At 34.9% G+C, this 19,464-nt stretch overlaps 1 protein-coding gene and 1 long non-coding RNA gene across 2 annotated transcripts in view; one reads left to right on the plus strand and one right to left on the minus strand.

The window, feature by feature from the left end:
• LOC108759108 (cytochrome P450 4C1) overlaps positions 1-19,464 on the plus strand; it is a 90,549-nt gene that overhangs the window by 19,898 nt on the left and 51,187 nt on the right. The window contains exons 2-5 of the mRNA XM_018504399.1: positions 267-456; positions 638-747; positions 2,583-2,673; positions 5,618-5,812. Of these exons, the coding sequence (XP_018359901.1) occupies positions 285-456; positions 638-747; positions 2,583-2,673; positions 5,618-5,812 (568 nt within the window). The 5' untranslated portion in view covers positions 267-284. The remainder of the gene's footprint in view (positions 1-266; positions 457-637; positions 748-2,582; positions 2,674-5,617; positions 5,813-19,464) is intronic.
• Positions 14,818-19,464, minus strand: part of LOC108759109 (uncharacterized) — a 16,387-nt gene continuing 11,740 nt past the window's right edge. Inside the window, exon 3 of the long non-coding RNA XR_001939986.1 lies at positions 14,818-14,832. This is a non-coding gene — a long non-coding RNA (uncharacterized LOC108759109). The remainder of the gene's footprint in view (positions 14,833-19,464) is intronic.

Consider the following 19,464-nt stretch of genomic DNA (forward strand, 5'->3'; position numbering starts at 1 on the left):
CTCGTAAGGGTCATTTCAAGGTCATGCCGTCTATGCCACATAATACATCTTTTCATACCATAAAAATTATGTCTAAGACATTTTGTCGAAAAATGAATAGTTTCGGAAATAATTGTTTGCTTCCATACTTTTTCCCCACCCTGTATATTGTATAATGAAAGTCTTGTCATTATAACTTTTCTCGGTGTGATATGTAATTTCATTGTTACATTAATTCAATAAATCTAATGATGTATAAATTTGCTCAATAAACTATTTATTTGAAGTGTTCACAGTTTACGAGAATGGATTTCATCTTTTTGGCACTATGCACTCTTTGCATTGTTGTGATTTTTTCAATTCTGTCGATGATCTATCATCAATATATTATTCGACAAAAGTTCGGAAATATTCCCGAGGTCAAGGGATATCCTTTCATTGGTGTTGCATTTGAGTTTTTGAAGTTATCAGATTATGGTACAAAGAACTTTTTATACATAAGATTTTGTCATTATTCTTTTACATAAAATGCCATTTATGTACATATATTTGGATACGGCTCAAAATAAAAAGTTTTCTACTTAAATTTATATAATGAATAAATAAAAATAACAATTAATAAATTATTAGTATAATGATTAATGAATCTAATTGTTAGGTCGCTTAAAAAGGTTTTCATCGTTTATAGAGGAGTTTAAAGAAGGAATATTCATGTACCAGCTTGGAACTAAACCTTTTATTAATATGTTTAAACCAGAATACTTGGAGGTAAATAAAATCCATTTACTAACAGAAAATAACATACATTATATTTTTTTACAATAATTAATATGTATTATAAAAGCAGTGAGATTACGATAAAACAGTATTTTTTATACTATAATAAAATAAAACATTTTCGAGCATCGTAAAACGGTGCTCATAAATTCATTCCTGAGTTTTTTATTTCAATATCAGTAACTCGTTTAACAGTGACTCGTTCATGTTAATTCGTACGAGTTAATTTTCATCATTTTTACAACCATACAAAAATTGACGATTCTTGTATACATTTTGATATTTTTAAAAAAGTATTTATAAAATTGCTTATTAAAAAAAAATGAGAAACCATTATTTAGTCAAGTTCTCCTGTTCCTGTATTTTGTAACTTGTTATGTAGTTGTTATGTGTTCAAAACGATTGCATAACGAGTTACAGAATTCCGTTGCAGCAGTGGAATTCTGTAACTCGTTACGCAGTCGTTATAAGTTCGTAACGACAGTTGCGCAGCTTTTTTACCATATAAAATATTTGCGCGACTGTCGTTATGAGCACATAACGATCGCATAACGAGTTACAGAATTGCAGCCCCTGTATTCTGTGACTCGTTATGCAGTTGTCATGAGTTCATAACGATAGTTACGCAGCTTTTTTACTATATATAAAGTATCTGCGCAACTGTCGTTATGAGTACATAACGATTGCATAACGAGTTACAGAATTCCGTTGCTGCCCCTGTATTCTGTAACTCGTTATGCAATCGTTATGTGCTCATAACGACAGTTGCGCAGATATTTTATATAGTAAAAAAGCTGCGCAATTGTCGTTATGAACTCATAACAACTGCATAACGAGTTACAGAATGCAGGATCAGGCTCCCTATTCTATAACTCGTTAAGACAGTAATGACATCGTTGCGTAGATATTTTATGATATAAAAAGCTGTGCAATGATGTTACTTTCTTCTCGTTTTGACAATATATGGTTACCTAAAGATTAAAGGTTATCAGCAGATTCATCAATGAAATTCATTCATGAATTTCTTGGTTGCCTTTAATCTTTAGATAACCATATATTGTGAAATCGGGCCTTAACGAGTTACAGAACAGGGACCTTGTTCCTGTATTCTGTAACTCGTTATACAGTCGTTATGTATTCATAACGACAGTTGCGTAGGTAACATAGTAAAAAAGCTGCGCAACTGAGCACATAACGATTGCATAACGAGTTACAGAATTCCGCTGTTGGGGCCCATATTCTGTACATGTCTACCGACAGTTATCAGTATCGTTAAGTAGCGATAGTCAATGAGAACCGCGCTTTTTTCCTAGGATAGCTCTTGCCATTGGCTATCGTTAGTTATCGACACCGACAACTGTCGTTAGACGCGTGCAGAATATGGGCTCTGGAATTTCAAAGAAAGGAAATGCATAGGATACGAATAATAGTATAATTATGAATACTAAGAGTTAACTTTTTCATCATTATAATGTAACCGATTCATTTTTTACAAGTATATTGTAAATGTATATATTATAATATTTTGCAGCCTGTAAATTTGTTTAAAAAAATCAAATTTTTTAAAAAAGCATTTATTTTTAACAAATCGGATTTATTGTTAGAGTTACAGCAGAATGGAGATTTGTTATTATAGCAAAATAATTTACAAATTTAGTAAAACTGCTTTTGATAAATTAATTAATTTAATAGTTGTAGTATATCTTTTGTTCATAACTAATGAAATTGGTTGTAGCATAAATATATAAGTACATTATACCAGTAAAAAATACGTTACATTTTATTTCTGAATATTATTAGATTATGTTTCTTTCAAACATTTGCAGCTTATTTTTCCTAGCACCGTAAATATCACAAAAGGAGACTCTTATGATCTGCTGAAACCTTGGTTGGGTAATGGACTTTTAACATCTACAGGTAAAACAAAATCATTACGTATCTTTTTGTGGTACGTTTAGAGTTTTACTTAAGGTGGTTGTATCGCAAAATGACTTTTCTTAAGATTTATTTGAAGCTTTTACTAATTGAAGAAAGTGATATTCTCTATACATACATTTAAAGGGGGGGGGGGGGTAACCAGGCATGTTCGAAAGATAATTGCATTTGAAGTTAATACTTTTAACATATGCTAGACAAGGAGTTCCTTTGCCAGACAAAGAGCGACAGTACATATTCAATTATAGCGGTATTTAGAAATCTGCTCAAAAACTAAAGAAAAACTAAAGAACTGTAGATAAATATAATATGAATCTTCTCTAAACCAAAGAAAATGGGAGGTATCCAGGCAAATATTAATTATAAAACCTTAGAAAGTTGCTTTACTACTTCACTAACATTCACTTCGCTTATCATTCTCAAATACCGGTGCACAGTGGGGAAATAAAAATTATTGTTAAAAAATTGCGATGTGTAGCAATTTTTGAACAATAATTTTTTTTACCACCGAATGGTGCCTTCATGCATTGGCGCTTCGGGCGATTGCTCCCTCCTCCTCCCTTCATAAGCTGCTCTTATGCGATACAATCATCTTAAAATAATTGACAGCTTATTTACTATAGTATATATTTAACCTTCTACGAGCGGACATTGGGTCCCTCGAGACTCAATAAAAAATTTGACTTAAATATATGTAAGTAGATCAGGCTATAGAGCAATAGTGCGTTCGCAATTGTTTCCTTGTATTTCTATTTTTACCTCACCGACGATGACATAGGTATTCGAGCATCAAAGAATGATTTCATTAAAATAATCAAGAAAAATTAACATTTTGTAATTCAAAATATTTCATAATATTTGTGCCAAAATAAAAAATTATATTATATCTGTTCAAAGAAATATTATTTGGCAGATAAGGAGATCATAATAATATATCTTAAAAATAATACTTTTAAAGCTTCCATGGATACTGTCTATAGAGAATTAATTATGTGTTTCGCGTATTATCTCCGTGTCTATATCCATTCTTTGAACGTTAACGATACTTATTATAGTAAGGTTGGGTAAGTTAACGTTTTTTTTAAACCAAATTAAATTAAAGTTAATGGCTTATAAAATTAATAAAATTAAGTTAAAAGTTGGAGGAATAAAGGAATAACTTAATAAAAGTTAAGATAAGATTAAATTAACTTAAGTTTAAAAAAAAGTTAAGGTAAATGTTAAGAAAAGGGGAGCCACCTCCGATGACCTTGTCCTTGACATATGTTGTCAAGGTCGTGACCCTGAGTGACCTCCTAGATTTTAGGTGGCGGTCGCTGTCCGTTAAAAAGTTCTTTTTAATGTAATAACAACGGACTAAGGGTATGAGCACAAGGATTGCCGTAACGCTTTACGGCAGTCTTAAATTGTAGACGTAAAGGGTGGCACCCAGTTGGACACGGCTCAATTGGACACGAGCCACTCACAGCGCTTGAGACTACAAAGATCCTAAGCACCGGTCGCTGTGATTGGTGGTGTCCAATCGAGCTGTGGTCAATCGGGATCACCCCGACGTAAGTAACGCACAAGCATTGGCGTATGATTTTAACTTATGTATATTGCCTATGGCAAAAAAGCGTTACGACAATCCTTGTGCAAAGCGTTAAGCCGTAATCACACTAGCGATTGGCGATTGTGATTGACGATTGAGGATTACTTTTCAACCAATCAGAGCCTGAAAGTCACCGATTTCTTTGCTCCGATTGGTTGAAAAGTAATCCTCAATCGTCAATTACAATCGCCAATCGCTAGTGTGATTACGGCTTTAGGCCGGAATCAGACTACGCATTGAAGAATGAGATTGAAGATTAAAAGATTGAAGTTTGACCAATCAGAACAAAAGGAACCAAAATTTCTTTGTCCTCATTGGTGAAATTTCAATCGTTAATCTTTAATCTCAATCTTTAACGCATAGTCTGATTCCGACTTTACGGCAATCCTTGTGCTCATACCCTTAGAAGGTTTGTTCACGTCGCATGTTCCAACATACTCCTACTTCCTCCAACTGTAGCTCCTACTCACTCAAACGCGCTCGTTAGAGCCATTCCACACATACTTGCATAGCCGCATAAACATATGCATAAAGAAAATCATTCAATCGTAGTTTACGTTTGTCTTTATGACCGAAATGTGATTGGATAATTTTCTTTATGCATATGGTTACGTGGGTCTGCAAGTTTGTGTGGAATGGCCCTTAGAGTGAGTAGGAGCTATGGTAGGAACATGTTGAAGCATGTTGGAGTATGCGACGCGAACAAACCTAGAGAAATTTTCGCGATCGCAATGACAGCCACGTACATGCACTTCTAACCTCATTTCTCGGCTCGTATAAACTGTCAACGGAAATCATTTCTTGGCAAAATCGCAAACACTCACACTCGATTAATAACCAGACATATATGTATCACGATACCAATAGACACATATAAATATTTAATAGTTATACATGCACTCCAATTTACAATACTAATATAACATAAAGGCATGTAACAGAGTAGTTGCGGGAAAATTACCCTCACTCCTTCTATTTTTTCTGACTTTTGCGGCGTAAATCCTAGTGCGGCGTATTTGCCGGAGTTACCCTATACATATTTGGAGTTGGCTACGTGATGTCATGTGTAACCTGCGAGTCATTTGCTTTTGAATAATGAGCACAGTAAGTTGTTTTATCGCCCAGGATGTGAATTCCGATAGGAATTATTCAATTATATTCTTTAGATTTATATTATTTTTTCTAGGGAAAACGGAGAAATGACTTTTTTATTGAAAAATTCGTCTGAAAGTAGGAAAACACAGAATATTTCTACACAGAATATTTCTATAAATTAACTTTGTAACTATTTTTTGCAATATTTTACGTAAGTACACTATATTTTAATGCTTTTAGGTAAACAATGGTTCCATGACAGAAAACTCATCGGGCCAACATTCCATTTTAGTATATTGTACCAATTTGCTGTGGTTCTATCTGAAAAAACAGAGATCCTGACAAAGTGTCTCGAAAAAAAAATAAAAGACAATTCAGGGAAAGCCGTTGATATTTTTCCTTTTATAAACAATGCTACTCTTGATATTATCTGCGGTAATGTAGCATATTTTTAATTACAATATATAATTATAATACTTTTTGTGAAGAAATGTTTGTTGACACAATATGTTTTATTCTGTAAATTATGCAAAGTCTAGTCCGGATGGATATATGTAGTAGCATTTTGCTGCAGTGTTGTTAGGTATGCCGCCTTTTTAGCGCATGCGTACTACTGTACTAGTGACTTCTAGAGAAATCCAATAATGTAAAGGATGAAAAGCGCGGGAGCCGGGGCCGCGGGCTAAACTGTTCGTGGTTTACGCGCGAGAATCGGAGAAAAGGCATATACATTATATGTAATTTATTTCGGGAAAACAAAGAATCTAGACAAGTAAAATGTAATATGTTAAGATAAGTATAGATTTGGCGAGATTTGGCAATATATGTAAGTTAAATAATCTACACTGTGAATCACATATTGCCAAATCCCGCCAAATCTATACTTATCTTCTATATATTGTATCTTACTCGTCTAGAACGATTCTTTGTTTTCGCGAAATAAATTACATATAATGTATATGAGGAGGATTCCGTTTGCCTACAGTTCTGATTGTACACACCACTCATATCAACTGGTGTCTAGTAATTTTTTACTATTTCGCCAATGAGATTATTTTATTTTTAAATTGGCCAATCAGCGATATATGTGTGCAATATGCGATGTGTGCAATCGGAGCCCTCCCTGTATATGCCTTTTCTCCGATTCTCGCGCGTAACCACGAACAGTTTAGCCCGCGACCCCGGCCCCCGCGCTTTTCATCCTTTACATTACTGGATTTCTCTAGAAATCACTAGTACTATAGTGCGCATGCGCTAAAAAGGCGGCATACTTGACAACACTGTTCTGCTGCACTATCCCCTTAGAACATACATACTGTAAGAGCCATAAGTGATTTTCGATGCTAATACAGTCCCCGGATTGACTTATGACATCTTAAGATTGTACTTAAGACAGTCTTAAATGTAAGAATCGACTATGGATACCGGCCTGTTTCGCGTCGTGAAATTGATATTGAATTTTTTCTTTTTTAAAGCGATGCTAAGCCTCCTGTTTTACCCATATTTCCATTCGGTGAAAAATCTCCGAATTATGGCCGCAGCACAAACTTTTGCATAATGCATAACGCATAGTGCATAAGCGAATCAACTAATCAGAAGCTTTCCTTTCCTCTCATTCCATGGAAAAGAAGAATTTCGATTGGTTGATTTCCTTATGCACTATGCATTATGCGTTATGCAAGAGTCTGTGTTGCGGCCATTAGATTTACGGATTGCAAAAGTAAAGCGGGGAGCACAGACTCTTGCATAACGCATAACACGTATTGCATAAGAATATGTACCAATCGAAGTTCTCTGTTTCTTTCCCTTCCATGTAATAGAGAACTCTGGTTGGTTCAATTTCTTATGCCACTATGCGCTATGCAAAAGTTTGTGCTGCGGCCTGTATTATTACATAAATTAAAGTACGCAAAAACAGGACCTCAGCTGTACTGGATTTCATGAGAAAATAAAAAAAAAGTTAAAAATTTCACTTACTTTTGGCTCGTACAGCTGTCATCTCAGATATGGTATATACAGGGTGTCTCAAAAAATGTGACTGAAACACAGTGGGGACATAGATTGGATCAAGGGGAACAAAACAGTTTTGTACCATTTTGCAGTTGACGCAATATTTAACGAGATATTAACGTTTAAAGATAGGCGAATACGAGCGTCCGACCAGCCTACTGATCATGTAGGGTCCCCCCAGTGGGGACGGTAGGCCGTCCTGCCGGCAGCAGTACATGATCAGTAGGCTGGTCGGACGCTCGTATTCGCCTATCTTTAAACGTTAATATCTCGTTAAATATTGCTTCAACTGCAAAATGGTACAAAACTGTTTTGTTCCCCTTGATCCAATCTATGTCCCCACTGTGTTTCAGTAACATTTTTTGAAACACCCTGTATATGCTTGATATAAAAGTTTTAGAGTCCATATCTTAAAAATAAGCGTGCAGCTGAGATCACATTATTGGAACGAACGATACCGAGTTTGTAGAACTAGGATTGAAAGTCTAGAACAAAAATTATTTTCACCGAATGGAAAATACTCGTATGTATATACGAATGCTTTGCGAAGACTAGGAGCCGAAATTTCGTGTAGCAGTAGTTGCGCGGTTTGTGATAGATGGTGCTGGCATATGTTAGATAAGGACATATGTATGCGTTTGAGTAAGACAGAATGATATACAGGGTGTCCCAAAAAGGTCGGGACACCTAAATATCTCGGGAAATATAAGTTTTACAGAAAAGTGTTTCAGACAAAAGTTATATGGTTTAAAAATATCTATTTACTGATCCTATCAGTTTGACCTTGGGTTGCGTAGCCAAGGTTAGGTCAAGGTTACATTGATTTTCTTAAATAGAATACCCTATTTTTTATTCAAGAATCTAATAGTTGATGTCAAGAGCTTTCCATAACGTTATAATGAAATATTTTTTTATAAAGTATTTTTCAAGTTATAATGATTCAAAGTTACAGTATCGCCGGCACTAGCACTACCAAGATATGTAATACCACGCGTTATGTTTTCGTTTGTGCGTTAATTGAAGGTCAAGATTCACGGACCACCGACCGATCTCGCCTTGACTGGCCAGTCTCCAAAATTAAATATTTTAGATAATGCTAATGCCGGCGATACTGTAAATTTGAAGCATTATAACTTGAAAAGTACTTCATAAAAAAATATTTCGTTATAGCGTTTCGGAAAGCTCTCTACATCAGCTATTAAATTCTTGAATAAAAAATAGGGTGTTCCATTTAAAAAAATCAATGTAACCTTGACCTAACCTTGGTTACGCAATCCAAGGTCAAACTGATAGGATCAGTAAATAGATATTTTTAAACCATATAACTTTTGTCTGAAACACTTTTCTGTAAAACTTATATTTCCCGAGATATTTAGGTGTCCCGACCTTTTTGGGACTCTGTATAATATAATGTAAGAAATGAATAAAAGATGTCACTATTGGGCGCTTTAGCATCGCCTTAACACACTTTATGTTTCTCTTTCTATAGAAAGAGTATAGAAAGAGTTTAGAAAGAGTTCATAGTCGATTCTTGCATTTAAGACTGTCTTAAATCCAATCTTAAGATGTCATAAGTCAATCCGAGGACTGTATCAGCATTTTAAGACAGTTTTAAAATAAAAACGGACTATGAATCGCCCCATGTTTAGCGTTTCACAGTTGGCGGCCCTTAGGCTTTTATCGACATTCATAGACATAGAGGTCGGAAATTTAGAAAAAGAAGGTTGCAAACTGTACACACCATGTTATCCCTTCCACCATGCTTCAACATCTATCTGTCCTTGTCTGAATGCTTATTTGCTGTGCGCTTGTGCGTGATGATACCGAGTAATTCGAACTTGAAAAAGTGTAGAATAGTTATCAAAATGTTATTTGAAAACGATGGAAAAGAATGTTCCCAGCTATCAAATTGTCGTCGTTGTTGATTATAATTATATACTTAAAATACGAGTATATACATATTCTATATATTTATATAATTTAAATTAATTCAATACACAACCTTGAAGCTTGGCTTAAAATTATCTACGAAGTAAGGCAATACTTACGCATGAAGAGATATTTTATTTTGCTTCGTTGATATTTTGAGACATATAACGCAATAACGTCCTACTTTTTAATAATTTTATATGCTTTTGTTTAGCGAGCTTTGAAACTTGATCGTATATATATATATATATACCCAGTGAGAAATTCATTATCATTTCTCACTGGGTATGTACATTGGATATTCATAATCGACGCATGCGCATTACGGTGAAGCATTCAGACAAGGACAGATAGATGTTGGTGCCATCGACAGTTACCTATGGCCCTTACAGTATGTATGTTCTAAGGGGATAGTGCAGTAGAACAGTGTTGTTAGGTATGCCGCCTTTTTAGCGCATACGCACTACAGTACTAGTTACTTCTAGAGAAATCCAGTAATGTAAAGGATGAAAAGCACGGGGGTTGGGACCGCGGGCTAAACTGTTCGTGATTACGCGCGAGAATCGGAGAAAAGGCATATACATTATAAGTAATTTATTTCGCGAAAACAAAGAATCTAGACAAGTCAATCCGAGGACTGTATTAGCATTTTAAGACATTACTTAAGACAGTTTTAAAATGAAAACGGACTATGAATCGCCCCATGTTTAGCATTTCACAGTTAGCAGCCTTTAGGCTTTCATCGACATTCATAGACAGAGAGGTCGGAGAAAGAAGATTGCAAACTGTGCACATCATAGGCCTGTTTTTGGCTGAACTTTTGCACCAGTTCACCTTTCTTCCTTTTCTTTCCTCCTGGAGAGAAAAGAAAGAAAGATGAACTGGCGCAAAAGTTCAGCCAAAAAGAACAGGCCTTATATGTTATCCTTCCTCCATGTGTTGAAGATACTTTTATTACATTGATTACATACAGCATGGCTCTTCCAGTATGTATGTTCTAAGACTATCCCCAACAGGAAATTTAAAGCTTGACAGGAAAAAGCTATCAGACGGCACCGCGTGCGCAGGCACGAGTCTTCATTGTTTTTCTGTTATACGTTTCTCGTGTGACAATTTTACTAATCTTTTTTAGTTTTCTCTTTATATAATGGGAAAATCAGAACGTAATTCAAAGAAGAGGAAGAGCTTTTCATCAAGGGATCGTCTTGCAGTTCTCAAGGAGATTTTACGCCTTATAGATGTTCTCTCAGATAGAGAAGCTGATCGGTCTCGCTTCTCCCCTTTATCCTTGTTGGCATCTCCTTTTCGATCTGAATGATCGTGATGATCGAGTGTCTGCTATCGAATCGAGATCCGTTTGATCGTGAAGCCAATTTCCCTTCCCGAAACTTTCGCTTCAGACTTCGTCGATGAAGATTCTTTGACAGCGCCAAAGCCTCATGCGAGTCAGGAGGAGCCAAGAGAGATTCGCATATTATAGGCGTGTACATACGTACTGGATCTGTATTTGTAGAATGCAGATGGACGATCGTCACATCTTTCTATTTTTAGTCAGAGGATTCTCTACTTCTTTTTGCTCGTTGGTTAGTGAACGAGTTACTCTCTTCCCTTCCAGTTTCTCCTGCTACTCTATCTGATTTATCCACTTCCGTGGGATTAAATAAGGATAATGCGAATGCTCTAACGACGAAACTGTTCGGTCCCAACCTTGTTGGTATCGACATTTAGCTCTGGAACGATCTGATTGTCTCTAAATGGCAGAATCTTACTCGCCAAAGCCTGGAGTTTGATCAGGAGGTCCTGATGAAGAAATATTCTCCTTCCAAGATTATCTTTTCTGAAGGTTCTTAGATTGAATCCGGAGTGCAGATCAGCTTTAAGAAATAATTCTATCATCAAGAGAAATGATTTTAACTGTAAGGATCACGACTAGACTGGAATTGTTTTGTGTATCCTAGGAGAAGCTATTTTGGATTTCCTGAAGCCGGATCTACAACATTCACTAAACCCTGATATCCGGTCATTTCTAAGATCAACGATGGAGCACTGATATTAACTGATCTTTTTTACCGCCTGTCTCTCTCTAGAAGAGCTCAGATTAAACCAGTTCTTAATCTACTTGCCAAAAATACGGCTGATGCCATTCCTGTAGATAATCTGCTTTTTGGTACTTCCTTCGGTGAGATTGAGATCCTAGAAATAGCCAATGGTGACATTGTCAAGATTCCACTGGCTATTCCCACAACATTCTTTTTTAAAAAATTACATAAAGACAGTATTACATACGTTAAAGAGAATGTTAACAATTAATCGTTAGCCAAAATTTAAAATGATAAAATTATATTCGGTTATAGAAGAAAATAGTTATTGTGCGATATAGAATCCTTGTTACTTGAGACTTTGTAAGACTTCGTATGGAAAACACGGAATTTCTAGATTCACGTATTTCCCAACTTCAATCTTCGCAAGTCTGTTATAGAAACTTCTCGATGTAAATTAATAACAATTATTGAATGGTTTCTAGTAGGCAAGAATTACTATGACAAAATATTTTAGAAAATTTAGTATTTGATTTTTTAAGAAAATAAAAATTATTTTGCAAGAAAAATATTCTTTAATAACGTAAGGTACGACCTCTGCACGTTTAACCTACAGAGACGCTCCTGAGCCAAAACGTCACGTGCACCCGACGGCAGCGTTGCCAACCCTACGGATTTATCCGTAGATCTACGGATTTTTAACATTCCCTACAGATTTACAGATTTTGTCCTAAATTTTACCGATTCTACGGATTTTTTACCAATTCATTTACAGGATTCATACTACAACCGATGTGCGTCGTGCGACAACTCTGCAACCAATTAGAAAATTCGTATCATCGATACGAAGCAAAATCCTATTTTCTGATTGGTTGCGCAGTCGTCGTGCGACGAGCGTCGGATACAGTGTGAGTGTGACTGTGAATGCCGAATGGTCGTGTTTAGCAGACTCAACTGTTGCGGAGCGGATCCGTGAGCGCTCGCTGTTATTGGATGATCTAAAAGAATACACCAATAGCAGCGAGAGCTCATGGATTCGTTCTGCAACAGTTGAGTCTGCTGAACGCGACCAATGTGACTCTGCGATCGAGGCTTGGACACGCTTGGAGGCATCTCTCTATCATTAACATTACCATTAGCCATATTTCGCCCGGTCTTCTTCAGTGTTACCAATTTGGTGATTTTCCCGTTAAATCTAGCGGTTTCTATCTTGATTTGACGGTAATAATTCGAAAATAACGGCTAACGGGAAATCTGGTGATTTTTATTTTGCAGTTGACGGTATGGTCTAATACACTGCCGTCAGGATCGTCCTTGCCATTGACTGCGTTCAGCAGAACGTTTGTTTTGCAACTGTTGGAAGTTTCCTTTGCGCTGATTGAATCATACTTTTAGATCTAGAAGAATGGTCCTATCTTAGCAGACAATCATAAAACGGTTGCAAAACTGTTGAGTCTGCTGAACGCAGCCAATGGCTGTTAAGTGTCACTATACTCTTGTCCAGCACGAGAATGTATCTCGGTTTGCGCAGTGCGAATAGCGCCTAGCGGGGAAAATAGAAAGAGTTGGCCGGAGAGGGGGACTTTCCTGATCGAAACGAACACTGGCAGCGGGAAGAGGAGTCAAGGATAAAATTTCGATGTTTTCGTCCAATTGAAATACAATTTCTTGTCTCTTAGACAAAGTATTAACGATACCGCGCGAAAACGGCAAAAATCATCACGGCAATAAGTTACAATCTCAGTTCTCAGTACAATATTGCCAATTAATTAAGTAAATATCGGAACACAGCCTATAACCTGTAGGAATGCCGAAAAACTACAAACAGAAATTTCGCATGGCGTGGCTTACAGATCCCAACTTTAAATCATGGCTAATGGCTGAAGATGATCATGCTAAATGTAAATATTGTCATAGCATATTTACTTCTTGTCGATTAAGCGATTTAAAAAGTCATATGGAAACACGAAAACATAAGAAAGCAGTTTCTGATGTTGTTTTTATGCAAAAAAGAATAGAATTTTCTAAGATGACTATGAATAATAGCGTGAAGCTGGCTGATGTAAAAAATGCTTTATTTATTGCACAACACTGTTCAATAATGAGTTGTGATCATTTGGTAAATCTTTCCAAAAATATTTTTACTGACAGTGACATAGCAAAAGGTCAACAAATGCACCGAACAAAATGCAGTGCTATAATAAAAAACGTATTACATGAACATTTTATAAAAGATTTAAGAAATGATATTGGTAACAGCCCTTTCAGTTTATTGATTGACGAGTCAACAGATTTGTCTACGTTAAAATTTCTTGGTCTTACTATAAAATACTATAGCGAGAAAACAAAGGATATAGTATCAACATTTCTTTATTTAAAGCAATTAAAAGATTATGATGCTGCTAGTATAGTTGATGCTATCAAAGAAACTTTAAATTTATTTCAACTAAATGTAAAAAATCTTAGAGGATTAGGCACAGACAACGCCTCTGTAATGGTAGGGATAAACAATGGAGTATATAAACGATTAAAAGAAGAAGTTCCTAATTTAGTGCATATTAGGTGTATTTGCCATTCAATACAACTTGCTGTTAGTGCTGCTTCAGATGATGCTTTACCAAGAAACTTAGATTTTCTAATTAGGTAAGTTTCTTATCTATTAATAAATGATTACCGAAAAATTTGGTATTATTAACCAATTCTAAATGAATGTATATGTTTTAGAAGTGATCAATTAACTATCATTTAAATAATTATTATATTTCAGAGAAACTTATAAATGGTTTGCTAAATCAGCTGCAAGACAAGAAACATATAAAGAGACATACAAGCTAATTAACAACGATAAATTACCTCTAAAAATTCCTCAAGCTTGTGCAACACGCTGGCTAAGTATAGAAAATGCTCTTTCAAGAATATTTGAGCAATGGCTTGAATTAAAAACACATTTTCAAATAGTCAGGTCAAAAGAAAAATGTTATACTGCAGAGCTGTTATACAATATGTATGATGACGATGTTAATCTTTTGTATTTTTCTTACTTGCAACCTATTTTAGTAGAATTGCAAAGAGTAAATAAGTTATTTGAATCTAATGACGTAGATCCTATGAAACTACTGAATGATTTATTATTTTTGATTGATAGTTTGGTCAAAAGAGTAACAGCTCCTAATATTCGATTTGACATTTTTACACATAAAATTGAAGATTATGTTGACAATAATGCTTATATGGGTTATTTATTTGAGAGTCAATGTCAAAAAATGAAAAAAGGGAATTTAGATAACATCCTTATAGTGAAAACAAGATGTATTAAATTTGTAATTAACTTAATCAACCAACTTAAACAAAGACTTCCTGAAAATATTAAAATTTTGAAAAAAATTTCTGTATTCTCTGTAGAAAATACATTAAAAGTAAATAAGGAAGAAATCTCAGATATCTTGAAATTATCTGGAGTTTCTGCTTTTGATATTACTAAAATCGAAAATCAATTTAGAAATTTAATTTTATGCAAGTGGGAAAATACGACTAAAACTATCCCGTTTTGGTCTGAAGTTTTAAATTTTACTGATGCTGCTGGAAATAATCCTTTTTTAGAAATAGCTACTTTTGTAATTTCATTGTTAGTATTGCCTATTTCTAATGCAGAAATCGAAAGAATTTTCAGCCATATGAGCATTATCAAAAACAAATATAGAAATAAAATGAGTTCGTACATGTTGAACGCAATAATGACCATTCGAGCTGCATTTCGTAGAAACAAAAACTGCTGTTATAATTACGAAGTTCCATCAGAACTTCTAACAAAAATTCATTCTAATGATACGTATACTTCTATAAATTTGGAAGATTTAGATTTTCCAAGTTTTGAAACTTTGTTCATTTAATCGAGACACATTATGGAAATGTATTCATGTAAAAAATTGGAAAAATAGTTTAATATATGAATAGATTCTAAGTTTATGTGATTGCTGATTTATACTAAAAATATTACATTATATAGAACAGCTTTATATAATAAATATTTTACAACTTTATAATAAATATTAAAAAATAAATATTTGTTATTATGTAAAAATGTATAAAGTATACGAAAAAGTTTATAGCGTACAATTTTATTACATTTGAATGGAATGCGCGGTGTTTTGTGCTTAATTATTTAGTTATAACTATATTTATTATACGCAAAAGGTTTAGTGGATTTTTAGCGGTTTTCATTTAAAATCTGACGATTTTCTAGTGATTTTTTTAAACAAATCTGACGGTGAAACATATTTTACGTTGGCAACACTGATCATCTTGTCTTTGAATGTTCATTCGGTTAACAGTTTATTGATCTGGATCTGTACGGATCATTCGAATCTCGCATATGTATAATGCGTATTATCCAATATTCATGGTGAGTGGAATAACCATGGTATTATCGACTTTGCTGTTTGCATCTCTCATCTTCGCAAAGTAAATAAAAAAATTAGAAGGCTATTATTTGGTTCGTGAGTGGAATATTCTCTTCGATACGTGGTAAAGTAATGCTATTCTCATTTTATGACTTTTATCAAGAGATTACTATTTGGTAGTAAAAGTTAGAAAACATCTTTCAAAATAAATAATAAAACTAAATCAGAAACTGTTACGAACAACAGTTAGTAAGGTTATAAAAAATAATCGATAACTATTGTATCAATTGCGTATAGTTACGGGCATTACGGCGTTTGGATACGAGCCATGAAGACCGATTCGTCGAATGATTCGAATGCAAAAAATTGTCCGCCACTGACACCAAATAAACGGCGGCATTCCAATGACAATTCAGGAACAGGACACAAGTCTGATAAGTATAAGCAATACAAGCAGAAATACGTCGCGACGTGGGAAGAAGATTATTCTTGGTTAAGTAAAAGTAAAATCAACGACTTCCATTTTTTTTGTAAAGTATGTCAAAAGGATTACGTTGGAGGATTAACAGAAATACAACGTCACGAAAGCTCCAGTAAGCATAAAAAAAATTGTACGTCTTTGAAAAACCAAAAATCGATCTTGCCGGTAATTGCTACACATGACAATATTGACTCGAAAACAAAAAAAGCAGAAATATGAATCGCAGCATTTGTAACCGAACATAACCTACCGTTTGCTATATGCGACCACTTACCCAACCTAATAAAAAACATTGGTACAGATTCGAAAGTTGTCGAAAACTTAAATTGCGGACGAACTAAATGTACTGGAATCGTTAATAACGTTATTGGAAGAATCAGCCACAAAGAACTTATAGATTTGATGCGGACAAATTATTTTTCTTTGCTCATCGATGAATCTACCGATAAAGGCTGTACCAAACATTTAACATTAGTTGTACGAATTAAAATCAAAAGAAAAATTCAAGACTGCTTCTTTACATTACTTCCTATAGTAAATGCCACGGCCAATGCGATTTTCAGTTTAATTGTTGATGCTATGCATAAAGAAAATATCCCCTACAAAATAAATTTGGTAGGATTTGCAGCGGACGGAGCCAATGTAATGATGGGTAATAAAAACTCCGTCAGCACGTTACTAAAAGAAGAAATTCCTCATATTTTTATTCTTAAATGTGTTTGTCACTCCTTTGCGTTGTATGCGTCAAATGCGTGCAATATCCTTCCAGATTACGTTGAAACATTAGTAAGGGATATTTACAAATATTTTCAATATAGTCCAAAAAAATTTGAAGAGTATAAAGAATTTCAAAGTTTCTGCAGCATAAAGCCTCATAAATTACTACATCCATCTCAAACGCGTTGGTTATCTTTAGTTGCGGTAGTTAAGCGTGTACTCGAACAGTGGAACGCACTAAAACTGTTTTTTACATCGGAGGTTAATGAAAACAATAAGTTAGAGAGCGCAGTAACTATATACAATAAAATGCAAAATGTATTCAGTAAACTGTATCTGCTGTTTTTAGATTACATTCTTCCGTATATAACGGATCTTAACCGAGAGATGCAATCTGAAAATCCAAAGATTTACACGCTGTATTCAAGAGTTGAATCAGTATTGAAAACGATTCTCGAAATGTTTATACGAAAACAACATTTAGCAAAAAACTCTGTATACGAAATAAATCATCGGAATCCACATATCTTGCTTCCCTTAAACGAAGTGTATTTAGGTGGTGCGGTTACAGCATATATTAAAACAAACAAGGATATTCCTGAACATGAGTTAGATAAATTTAAATTATCTTGTCTGCAGTTTTATCAGGAACTCATTGATCAGATAAAAAAACGAATTTCATTCGACAACTACGGATTGAAGGAAATGTCCGCTTTAATTCCAAAGAATGTCTTAAATAAGAAAACTCCGTCCATTGTACCGCTTGCATTGCAATTTCCTAGTGTCATAAGCGAATACGAGTTAAACAATATCGACCGAGAATGGAGACTGATTCCAAATTGTGATATTAATGTAGATACTAAGAATTCGATTTCTTTCACGGACTTTTGGGATCAAATCGCGCATATGGAAAATAACTTGGAACAACCGATGTTTCCGCTAATTGCAAAACTAGTAAACTTCATAAGTATTCTGCCACACAGTAGTGCCTGCGTAGAGCGAATTTTCTCGAGTATTAATTTAAATAAGACTAAAACACGAAAAAAACTTTTGCACTAAAAATTTATTTCTACATAAAAATGAAAATAAGAGGTACAACCTCCAATGATCTTGATCTTGACAAATATTATCCAGGTAATGATCCCGAACAATGTTTAAGAGATTTTAGCCGTCGATCGGACATCTTGGGTAATGCTAATGTCTGCAGTGCTATAACTTGCAAGCCTCATAACTTGTAAAGTACTTAATGAAAATGAACTTAATTATAGTGTTTTGGAAAGCTCTCGAGGTAAGCTACAAGAATACGTAATGAAAAATGGGGAGTTCCATTTAAAAAATTCAAAGTGACCTTGCCCTGACCTTGACAACGCCACCCAAAATCAAACCAATGGCACCATTTTATGTCCCCCTCAAAGTCCTAAAACTTTTGTCTGAAACATTTTTCCTTAAAATGCACTGTTCAAGAGATATTTGAGGTGATAGATTAAAATGGGACACCCTGTATAATCGTACTAATCAGAGTAATAAGCACTGTATTACCGTTCGACCATATGGACTGCCAGTCTTTGCATTATCTGCGGAATTTTTACAGATTTTTAAATCTGGCCTACGGATTTCTACGGATTTTTTTGGGTCGATTTACGGATATTTGACCGTCAACAGTTGGCAACGCTGCCCGACGGCCAGGTCGGCCGCTGAGCCACGAGTGGTAGTAGGGGTCGCGCGCCGGAATCGGTCCGAAATGTGCATCTAATGCAGTGATGCCATTTGGCTCCCGGCACCACGGAAAACCCGCCCCACCATTTTTACCCCCACCAAGCAGACACCTACTGGCAGCAAGTCGGCCGAATTCGCCGCTGCGCGAGAGCGAGCAAGACAGCGAGAGAGAGAGAGCACCCGTTCTTCTCGCTCTATCAGTAACTTGTAAATACAAGCGAGTATTAGAGCGAAAAGGACGGCCATTCTCTCTCGCTGTCTCGCTATCTCTACTAGTCGCTTGTTATAAGCGACCAAAAACCGAAAATGTACTTTCTCGGCCGCTCGACGTATTCCTGTACAGGGTGTCCCGACCTTCTTCGCCAAACACTTTTGTGTGGATAGAGCGGATTAAACTGAATCGAAAAGTCCTCTACCATTTTGCAATTTTCGCAATAGTCAACAAGATATTAATTACTAAAAATTGCAAAATATTGGTCATGAATAATTTTTTACTCAAATACTATCAACTTTACAGAAAAACTGCAAGAGACAAAAATTATTTATTTTCTTCCCGAATAAAGTTCTGAGAATTTTTTCAAAATTTTTTCAGAATTTTTTAATACCGTATTTTTTTATGTTGATAAAAATAAGAAAATGCAGTAATAAAAAGTTGATAAAAAATTCTTAAAAAATTTTAAAAGCTTTATGAGAAGAAAAAATAAATAATTTTTGTCTCTTGCACACAGTTTTTCTATAAAGTTGATAGTATTTGAGTAAAAAATTATTCATGACCAATATTTTGCAATTTTTAGT

The sequence above is a fragment of the Trachymyrmex cornetzi genome, unplaced genomic scaffold, assembly GCF_001594075.2.
Source record: "Trachymyrmex cornetzi isolate Tcor2-1 unplaced genomic scaffold, Tcor1.1 scaffold168, whole genome shotgun sequence".
NCBI lineage: Eukaryota > Metazoa > Arthropoda > Insecta > Hymenoptera > Formicidae > Trachymyrmex > Trachymyrmex cornetzi.